Below are 11,559 nucleotides of genomic sequence, written 5' to 3'. Positions count from 1 at the left end.
ATACCCTTTTCATAAAACTTTAGATTTGCATGACGTGTGGTGAGCCCGTCAAATGAAATATTTTTTGTTGCCAAACTTGTTTGAACCTGCATAACTGTAACTATATATATCGAATGTGTCTTTATACACACGAAATTTTGGACACTGGTCAATGGACGTGGATGGCCGAATAACGTAAAAACATTAATATACGGAATTCGCTGAGGCGAATATCGTTTTATAGCCATAACTGGTATATGTGTGAGTTATTTAAAATTTAAATGAATAGATACATTTTGAATTATACTTAATCATTTATATACATTGCTATACATTTATACGTCGTAGTCATTAAAAATGTGAGAAAAAAAGCTCGTTTATTATTTGTTTTTTTTAATTTTGAAACAACTTTTCGTTCACAAGTTAAAATCTTGTATACATTTGCTTTACACCACAGTAGTTATCAAATGTACCGGGATTGTAATTTAGTACGCCAGACGCGCGTTTCGTCTACATAAGACTCATCAGTGACGCTCATATCAAAATATTTATAAAGCCAAACAAGTACAAAGTTGAAGAGCATTGAGGATCAAAAATGCCAAAAAGTTCCGCCAAATACGGCTAAGGTAATATATGCCTGGGATAAGAAAATCCTTAGTTTTTCGAAAAATTCAAACACGACTTACACCCGTAGGTGTTGTACAAGGATTTTCAAAGCTTTCAAAGATCTATGAACGAGGTATAACGTAACCTTTCATTTCGTGTATATCTGTCATTGTTTTTGCATCAAGAGAGTCCTTTTTTAAGAATTTCAAATACATCCTGCCCATAACAATTCTTAAATAAATAGGAATATATGATATTATCACATAAATCAACGGTCCAGGATTTGAATAATTGTTGATCACTTTATAAAATCTGCAAAAACAAAACTTAAAAGTAAAGGTAGTATATCATACAAGTACAGGGTACCTATAAAGTACTTTAAAATGTCGTTGAATTATTGGAAATTTGTCACGTTGTACAACCGAAAAAAAATACATGTAATTAGTAGTAGTTTAAATGTTCTGAACATATTTGTGAATAATTATGATAATTATTAACTTTCTGTGTCTGCAAAATTTGTTGAAAAAGTACAAAGTATTATGTTTATATAAATTATGAATATGTTGTCGGACAAATGAACCTATAACTTTCATATATTTTGTTATTTGAATACTTGTTTAACCGTGTACTCAAGATGACGATTTAGTATTATTGTCAAGTATAATTGTTAGTGTTGACTCCACATCAGCTTTCAGATACCTTACACTGACTGGTAATCGTGTCTGTGTCTTTGTTTTCCTTACACGCAAAGAACAATATCTACAATTCGAAATACATTTTAATTCTTTAGATATTACTAGAAAATAAAACTCAAATGTACTGAAAAAAAGGACTTCTAATTTTGAGCTCGATCATTGCATTAACACTTGTTGTATACCAAGCGAACCATGCAATGGCCGCAACAACAAATGAGAGGTACTGATATGTGACCAGCCATGAGATTTTCAGGCTTATGGAGGTATCAGAACCAAAATGAGTTTTTTGCATTTTCATGAAGTATACATAGATACAAAACACCCAGAAAGTGTTTTTGGTCAAATTATTAAAATTTATAGAATTATGGTCATTTTTGTGAAATGCGATTTTTTTTTTAAAAGTACCATTTTGCAATATTTCTAAGGTTTATCTAATATTATTCTCCTTGCAAGTTGACATATTGTTTTTTTTTTTGTTTCTAGCTTTCCATATTATCAAAATGTAACTTAAGTGAACAAAACTTATTGATTAGTGAATTTGAGTTTCATTCAGCAACCATTCGGTTTCCATAGCAACCATTTGGTTTCCAAAGCAACTATGGATCTACTTTTCAAATAAAATCACTCAACACTTTTTTTTTCGCTTTTTAAGTAGAACTTAAAATCTGTATGTCACTCAAAATAGGTGTGTTCATACATGTTTATGTTTTGAATCAGTAATTAGTATTAATTTAAAAATGAAACATGATAACTGTACTTTAATATGTTTATATTAAAGTAAAATTTTATTTAGGTTTCAATGGACACAACAATTTTCCATTTCTACTTGTCTCGTGTCCAGTTTTTTTACAGTAGCTACATTTCCTTGTACTATTCCTGTCCTGAATTACTGTAATTTCCGGCTTTGGTATAGTGGGTTTGGGGCAGGTAATGTCTTTGCTACCATAACAGAGTGGGCTTATCTCTTGATACAAGTACCACTGACGCATTGCATCTAACCCCTTTTTTGGCAATTCCGTTGGTTCAGATAATGGGTTAATCACAACTCTATTTTTTAACAACCGAAACTGTTTTTCAGCATTGTCACAATACTCCCTAACAAAAACTACTCCTGGTGATTCCTTTATCATCCGAAAATGATGATATGTTGTTAGTGCTGGCAACTGTTTAAAAAATTGCTTTAAATATAACTTCCAGTCGAAAAATTTAACAGGGCAATCTTCATCATCAACAAGTTGTGCTATATTATGATTATTCCTTGAGGAATCTGTAACAGATTTGGCTATTTCCTGTAAGGTTTCTGCTGAATAATGTCTCCATTTCACCTGTAAAAGAACAAAATGTAAATTAAATATCAAGTTTTATTTGCCAGAATTGTACCAGAGAACACTAAGATGGCAACTTGCAAAACATGTTCTTTTTAAGTTTGACCAAGTTTGACCATTCCCTATTCTTTATCTTCTTTGTTTAAGATAAATATTCTATGTGATGCAAAGGGCTAAATGTTTGATATGACATGTTAAATTAAAAGTCAATGTAAGTTCTTAAAACAAGTACATTGTATGAATATAATATCCAAGTAACTTGAATCAGTGTGATAAATATGAAACCATGGTAGTTCGTATTAATGCAGTATAAAGTGATGTAAATAATGTATTACTTCAATACTTTCTTTTAAATGTTTTTTTTAGTTCTTAACACATATAATAATTTTGAATACCTTCCATAATCCAAAATGCCAGTCTGGATGAAATTTGGTATGCCCAGCTTCCATGCAAATAAATTCCACACTGTTGTGTCTACCTGTCAATACTCTCCACATACCATACCTTGAAAAATAATGTATTCTTATAAATTATAGTAATGTTAATGATTAAATGATGACTTAATTTACATAACAATACAAACATGTAGATTTTTGGATGTTAAAAATTAACAAAATATTAAATCTCATTTTTTTTAAATCAATCACAGACATTGATTTGAATAATTTCAATGTGTATACATTCTATCTGGTATCCTGGTTGAAGATGTACAGTTAAATAATTTAAGTTTCAGTGGTGAATAAAAAGGAAAATGAATACATTAATACTTTACAAAAGCCTATTTTCATTCATATAAAATACTTGCATGTAAAATTACATGTTTATACCAACATATATAACTTTTCACTTAATATCTATGACAGAAATAAAACATACCAAATTACAAAGTTATTCTTGTTCTGCCCTGTACAGTTGTTCATGTGAAGTTTGACTGTTGTTTCCCCATATGACTTATATTCAAAATGGTGATGTAGCATGCTAATTACACTATTGGCACCCTTTCCAGTCTCTTCACTTTCATCAACAAGGTAAAATATCTGTGATCCTAAAAGGTCAATGAATATATATAAATGTCATAATTATGTGTACACAATGTTAATTTCTGTGTCATTTGGTCTCTTGTCTCACACTTAAATTATATACACAAAAAAGATCAAACTAACATAACTGTACAAAAAATTAACCAAATGAATGTTGAAAACATAAGATGCATGTCTTTAAAGTGCAAACAAGACATACAGTACATGTATGTCAATATTTTTAACATCTGTTGACTGCATTGTACTAATTTTCATTCACCAACATGACAAAGGAATATAGGCAAAAATGTAGCATAATATTTACCTGGACCTTCAGCACAGACACCAAAACACTGACATTTCCTTGGAGTTTTGAAAAACAATGGCCCCACTTGTTGTGCATAGTGTGGATAGTGTATTTGTTGTGCATAGTCAAAGCTGTAATGCATGCTTCCTTCAAATGATAGTGGCGGTTGACCTGAAAAATTATAATAATTGAAAAAATAATGTAAAATACAGCTTTTAATTATAAAAAAATAAATATGTTTTTTATGTGTTTGAAAAAACTTTTTGTTTAAAGCAATTCAACAGGGAATGCAAATGTGGTACATTGTATTTGCCATAGTTTATAATGCATCAACTGGCTGATACATGTATGCAATCCAAATCAATCCCAAATTATCAATACTTTGAAAAATGTTCAGAGATACAACTCAAAACTTGAATGTGCCTAAAATAATAACATGCATTTGACATACATGTACACCAATGTACATGTTAGGTACAAATCATAAACATGTTTATAAGCATGCATGTATGTGAATGAAATTGAACATTTAACACAAAATGATTTATTGACATGAAAATACAGAACATGTTTATTCATTGTACATTTTGTACATGTAAATATTTCATTGGCAATCATACCACATTTTCCTATTTTCAAATAAATTGTATATATTACTGTATTAAAAAATGTAATATGTTTTTATGCAAAAATGTATGTGTATATATATATATACATGTGTACATGCTCATATCATATTACACTTTAATTGAAAATAAGCATGACTACTATAACATAATTGTTCACAATTAGGATTTGTTTAATCATGACAATTCAATCCTTACAACATTTGTACAATGTAAATTTACATGCATGTACATTTTGTTCATTTGTACATACAAAAATGTAAATGTATGATTTTTAACAATCACTAAATATAACTTTAATGTACTGACCTCTGTTTCTTTGATTGTCTGGTAAATGAGTATAATTCTCCTTGCTTTCTTGGCATTGATCTCTGTAATAGTCTCTCTGTTTCTTAGCCTTTTCAACATGACCACCATAGTTTTGTAACAAAATGGTCTTTTCTTCTTCTGTCATATTTCCTGTGTTACTTAAACTGACAGTAAAGCTTTGACAAGCTGAACATAAATCTGTTGCTGGTTTCATGAGGACTATTTGTGGACACTGCTCTAACCACAACTTCTTAAACTCAGATAAACTTATTGCCCTGTAGTTAAGTGAAGATGCAGCTTCTTGATATATTTGATGTATGTCAGCTTTAGTTTTATCTGAAGGCAGTAAAGTCACCTTTAAGTCTTTGTGATTTGGCAAACGACCAGGCAAGGGGACTCCAAATTTTACAGCATATTCCTGAAGAAAATGCTTCACTCTCTGAATATCAGTTATGGACAAAGCATGCTTAGGGGTTTTACCAGTGTTTCCATGAGTCCTGGGTTTTAAACCTTCTTTTTCCAATGATTTGGATATAGAATCTAGCTGAGATTTTCCAATTGCATGTGCAAATAAAAAAGTCTTCCTGCATATCTGGTGGCCATTAAAATAATACTGCTGATTTATTCTTTCTCTTTCTTTGCTTTTATGTTTTTTGGCATCAACATTTGTGTCATTGTTTCTGTGTGCAAACAGTTGAACTTTTATTACCATGTCAAGCTCATTTTTGTCCATTTCTAAACAACTATATCTAAATTCAGACAATACTTCGTGGTTAACAATAGTGCTGCATGGTACTTTATTGTATAGTTTTTCACATTTGCAAGTGTTTTCAAGAAATTGTTTTTCTTTGACAGATTCATTTATGTCTAAATCACTGAAAGCTATCGGACATGGCTCAGTATTTTCTTTATCAGACTCGTCATTATCTGTGTCATCATCATCGTTTGTGTTAAAGTCATGTTCATTAATTTCATTGATTTCTACATTCCCAAAAAATATTCTATCGACTTCTTCAATTTCGTTGACGAAATCGTCATCTTGTTCATCAATCAAATCCAGCGGTACAGTACTTGCGTTAGAGAAAACACTACTTTGACTTGCCATATTATTATATCGTTTTACCCTCCATTAATTTGCCTTACTTGTAAATACCTCTTCATCTATAAAGTATGTACAAAATATATTTTGTCTTTCGTGTTTACATTTTCGTTTGGTGTCTAAAAATAGTTTAACATGAGTAGTTCCCCTTGATGAAAACCTAGAGCTCAAAACTAATACGGGACAGGAAATTAATTTAAGTATTTTATATCACTACTATTTTATTTTTTTCGATTTATCTGCAATGCTACTATAATCTATAGATAACAATCAAAGGCCCTTTCAATGATGCAGAACAAAGTTGTAAACATCAAATCTTTAAGTAACAAGTTGCGTAAATTAATTATGTCGAAAATCTGTACACGGGAATTATAAATTCTATTTTATCCCGCATGATTAAATATTGTTCGTAAAAAAATCTTCTGTTTACATATTCGAAATTTTATTCAAGTTCCTAAAGATAAGAAAGAGGTCAATGTTAGTTAATGAGTTAAACAAATCGGACATTCAATAACAGGTGCCCCGATTACGTTACGTAACTTTACATCGACGTTTTCGCATTATGACGTTTACCTCCATAAGCCTGGAAATGTCATGGCGGGTCACATATTACTGATTATTTTTTATTCAATCCCATGTTCAACACATGCTATAGGTTATCTTCTTCATATTCTAAATGGACAAATCGATTTAATACAAAACAGAAGATTTCAGAACACATAAGCATGTTATTACCAGGTATATGAATGTTGGATTTCCACCTGGATGAAAATTACATCTCAATATGTTGAAAAAAATACACACAATCTATAGGTTGTGTGTGTTATTTGAACGCATCGACCCATTCCCAATATCTTGATTAATATTTGTCCGAGATTTCAACGTAAATCTATGTTGAAGTCCTAATACCATGAATTGTGATATGATAATGATAAGTATTCATCGTATATAATCTTTGTTTCATGTATAAGGTAGATTTGTTGTACATGTAAAACAAAAACAATAAACTGAATGCGTTTGTTGACTTATTAATTATTACAAAGTGTTGAAAATAACAACATGGTAATCTTAATTATAGAGCATTCACTGCTTCTGGTGTGGCTGGTATCCTAATGCGTTTAAAAGTGTTATAAATATCAAGTGTTGTGTTGATGACAAGGTCTGACATCATGGTAACAGACACCGAATAAACACCTTCAATACCTTGACAACAGTAAACATACTCAAACCGCTATTGTAACCATGATATGTTAAAACAAGTATTGTCAAATCGTACAGATTTGCCTAACCGTTCGGCATATTTATTCGGTGAATCGGTAGTTTAAGTTGATGTTTAAATACCGTATCATCTATAGTAGTCTACAAATGAACGTATTTATAATACATGAATTGAAGTTTGTCCTGTGGCATTATCAAGCTTGTCTGTGAGGGATCCTGGCGAAGATTTGTTTTTAATAATCTAATACACTGTATTTACTCTGGTGTTTGTAATGACGTCAGATTAAAAAAAAAGTCTTGATTTCGTTGAATTGTAAATTTTTGAAACCGATGATTCATTCTTTCATTATCTGTTCGTGTCTCTAAACATATGGTAGAGTGTTTCAATTTGAACTGATTAAGCCTGTTACTCGTACCATCTACATTAAATACATTCACGTTGATTTGCATTTGGTTTACGTTATGACAAAGCCTTGCACAATGGAGATTGCACATTCAGATGTGGATCTACGCAATATTATATCAAACATACAATAATGAAGTAAATCGTTACATTTTATAGGATTACTGATTTAAAGTTACTGTTCAAAGTCCTTTAAAAACATGTATTCTAATGATGTTAATCAAGATCTTGTCCCGAGCTGAAAGAAAAATTGTTGAAGTCCCAATTAGTTTTATGATTTTTGGATTAAAAAGCAATCAACATACTGGACAACTGATCTGTCAAAATGATTATAGACATTGTTAAATGTTTATCGAGCTGTAGACTTGAGTCTACTCGAAAAGATTCATTATTCCAATTACCGCTGTGACGTACTTAAGACTTTAATTGCAACAAACAATTACTGTAATAAAATGGTTATTTATATCTTAAGGATAAGTTAATGCAGAATTTAAATGCTCTGTTTTACGTATGTGTTTTAAACGAAAGAAATCTCTGTATTCCTAATAATTATTATTTCCATGAAAAATTACATTAAAAAACAAGACATTTTAACATATAGTATCAAGCGAGGCCTATCATAAGTGTTATAAGTAAGGCTATGCCAATTTAAATGTTAGGTTTCATTTAATTTATGAAACGAAGAAAGACACCATTAATGTAAAGTATATCTTCACACAGTCTAAGGAGTATATTAATGTTCTATACTAGAAAAAGAACAAGGCAATAATTTATTTTATTGATAAATGCTCAGATCTAATATACAAATACATTTGAGAATGGAAATGGGTAATAGGTCAAAGAGACAACAACCCGACCAAAAAGAAAACAGCAGCCGAAGTCCATCAATGAGTCTTCATTGCATCCAAATCCTGCACATGGAGGTGGTCTTCTGCTAGCCCCTAAAAATGTGTACTAGTTTTGTGGAAATTGACGTCATACATAACTCCAAAACATATAAATACGCTAAAATTTGAAAAAAAACATACAAAACTTACAAAGGCCAGATGCTCCTGACAAATCTTTATTAGATATAACAAGATGAGGTATGGGTACCAATGAAACATGTCTCTATCAATATTAAAATCTGTAAAAGTAAACTTTTATGGTCAATGTACGGCTTTCAACATGGAGCTTGTCCTCACATCGAACACAAAGGTATTTAGGGCTCCATACAATGACTAGAGTGAAACCATTCAAACAGAAAAAACAACGGTTTTATCTATATTACAAAATATAGTCCTATACCAGCCATCAGGTCTGGTCTGGGTATACCTGTATGTCTGACTGGTCTTTAAATTACCTCTACAAGTCCGGTCCGGACAAGATTTCTCAATATATCTGCATCAGTCCTAGACCTAGGTCTGATCTAACATCAACAAATTTAACTTGCACGTCTGCCCAAAATTCAAGTACAGTTGGAAAGCAGGCAAAACATATGCGTCAAGTGAACTTTTGTTCAGATTAGGAATGCAACCATCTGTAACTTAGACATAGTTTATTATAAAATTTTAGAAGAACAAAATGGATAAAAAAAAACAGACAAAATATTCTTTAACTTTACGCCCCGCAATACAGATGATGTTCTCTCAATAAATTATACCAAATTTTGTGACTATGTTGAATGAATTTATCCCATCGAACTATTGATAAAGGATACTACAGATACAGTAAAGTCTGCCTCATATCTTGCCTTACATCTAGAAATTGACAATGAGGGTCGGTTGAAAACACAACTCTACGACAAAAGAGATGTTTTCAGTTTCCCAATTGTGAATTTTCCATTTCTATGTAGCAACATTCCAGCAACCCCGGCATACGAAGTACATATCTCCCAGTTGATACGATATTCCCGGGCTTGCATTTCCTATCATGATTTCCTTGATCAGGGATGCTCACAAGGAAGCTATTAACCCAAGAGTTCCAAATGTTGAAGTTGCAATCATCCCTTCGTAAATTTTAAGGACGCAATCATGAGTTGGTCGACCGTTATGGAATAACCGTTTCACAGGTGATATCGGATATGTTCCTTATGTCGTAACTACAATCCCCTTCCCTTTTCACGAATGTGACCTACCGAATGAGACTAGTCGACGGATGTTTACACTAGTAACCCGAATTTAACTTGATCGGACAAAAACGTGTTAACGCTGTTTAAATGAAATTAATCGTCATTTGATAAAGATTGACAAAAATTAAAAATCATTTTTAATTTATTTCAATGCATATCAAATCATTTTAATGCCAGTCAAATAGCTTCGCTTGCAGTCGTTCAATTTAAATCAAGTTGGTGGTAAGTTACGTCAAACAAATAGGCCACGCCCCCGTTAAACTATTTCAAACTGGTATCAATTCGTTTTAAACCGTGTTGCGACCCGAGCTTTTAACAGGTAAATCACTCAAGCAAAACAACATCGATGTATCTTTCGTTTATTTGTTTCAAACTTTATCGACTTAAAATTATATATATAAATGCGTGTATTCTTATTAAAGTAATATACTTCACAATTTAAACAAATGAATGATCAATACACGTAACATATAAGGAATTTAAATAAAAACAATAAAATATTGGTGCACGGTTTAAAAAATTCAAAACTTGTGAATCTGTTAAAAATAAAATAGTTAGATGTTTAACATATTTTTAATTTGCCCAAATGCAGTAGATCTTTATCTCACATATTTGTTTCAAAACTTGCTGAGTGCTATGAAAACTTGTGAATGTAAGTAACGTATGGTCCATTGCAATGACTTACAAACTTTAGGTATTCCTGTATATTTCCGATTCTCTTTTTCCGTCTTACTATAGTGTACTCGTTAATTAAATATAGACACGGAAATTAAAGTATCTTACAAAAATTTATTTTTCTCATAGTTTAAATCGATGTATCTTATAGTTTCGGTCAACAACAAATATTCCCTAGCTGTATATTGATATATGAAATAGCTTGTAATAAATACAATGTTGTGTTAAATAATAAAATGAATGAACATAATGTTAACATTTGTTGAATTTAATAAACAGTTAAGTCTTGCACAACATTGCAAATAAAGGAACAGCTCAAAAAACTTTTAAAACTGTGTCAAATTGTAATATCGGTCACTGACGCGAAACGGGCGTTAATTGCGGACAAGCAGCACATTACGGTAATTGTGAGTTGTGGTTCCTATTCTGTAAAGGGATTATTGTGCTGTCATTCACCGTGACGTACAAAAAGTCTTGCTATAAATAAAAATATATTCGGTATATATGAGATAAATTTTAGTCTGCGATAACGATGGGTTGGTTGATTTAAGTTTTACGACCTTGACTTGCTCTAAGTCGACATTCTCTTACGTCTAATGCATTTTATTTACGTTTAGGGCATATTATATAAGTCTACCTACCAAATTGAAATCAACATAAACATTATTAAAATAAACAAGAATGGAAAAGAAACAATTATGCACTGTTGCTGTGATATACTTTTTATACACTATATTTTAGCGGTAATGTCCAAAATAAAAACTAATTGTCGTACAAAAAAATAATTTATCGAGTTGCTTTCGTTGAAGTTCGCGTTACATATCAAAATGAATGTCATTGGTCGGAACGTTTGCAAACTTTCAATCCAGGTGTGTTCATCGAGGTCCGCGTTCATTTTTCAATTCAATACACAATATTTCATCTAGGTGCTTTCGTTGAAGTTCGCGTTACATAGTAAAACGAATTTCATTGGTCGGAACATTTGCAAACTTTCAATCCAGGTGTTCTCATCGAGGTCCGCGTTCGTGTTTCAATTCAATACACAATAAGAAGTCCAATATGGTAAAAAAAAATAATTTTAAACTGAAATTGAACAAAAAAGAAATAATGAAAAATATAGTCTATAATATGTAAATATTTATTTAAGAAAGCTAACAATAAGATGAAAGAAAAATATGTGATGCATTA

At 31.2% G+C, this 11,559-nt stretch overlaps 1 protein-coding gene across 1 annotated transcript; it reads right to left on the bottom strand.

Moving 5' to 3' along the window:
• Positions 1-2,065: 2,065 nt before the first annotated feature.
• LOC134694879 (uncharacterized) lies at positions 2,066-6,169 on the bottom strand. Its single transcript, XM_063555985.1, has 5 exons — positions 4,867-6,169; positions 3,950-4,102; positions 3,482-3,650; positions 3,001-3,109; positions 2,066-2,605 (listed from the first exon to the last, which is right to left on the bottom strand). The coding sequence occupies exons 1-5, from the start codon at positions 5,969-5,971 to the stop codon at positions 2,066-2,068; spliced, it is 2,076 nt and encodes a 691-aa protein (XP_063412055.1). The 5' UTR covers positions 5,972-6,169.
• Positions 6,170-11,559: the final 5,390 nt, after the last annotated feature.

Source organism: Mytilus trossulus, chromosome 13, assembly GCF_036588685.1.
Source record: "Mytilus trossulus isolate FHL-02 chromosome 13, PNRI_Mtr1.1.1.hap1, whole genome shotgun sequence".
Classification (NCBI taxonomy): domain Eukaryota; kingdom Metazoa; phylum Mollusca; class Bivalvia; order Mytilida; family Mytilidae; genus Mytilus; species Mytilus trossulus.
The sequence above is the reverse complement of the archived record's forward strand: the minus strand, read 5'-3'. Positions and strand labels throughout refer to the sequence as shown.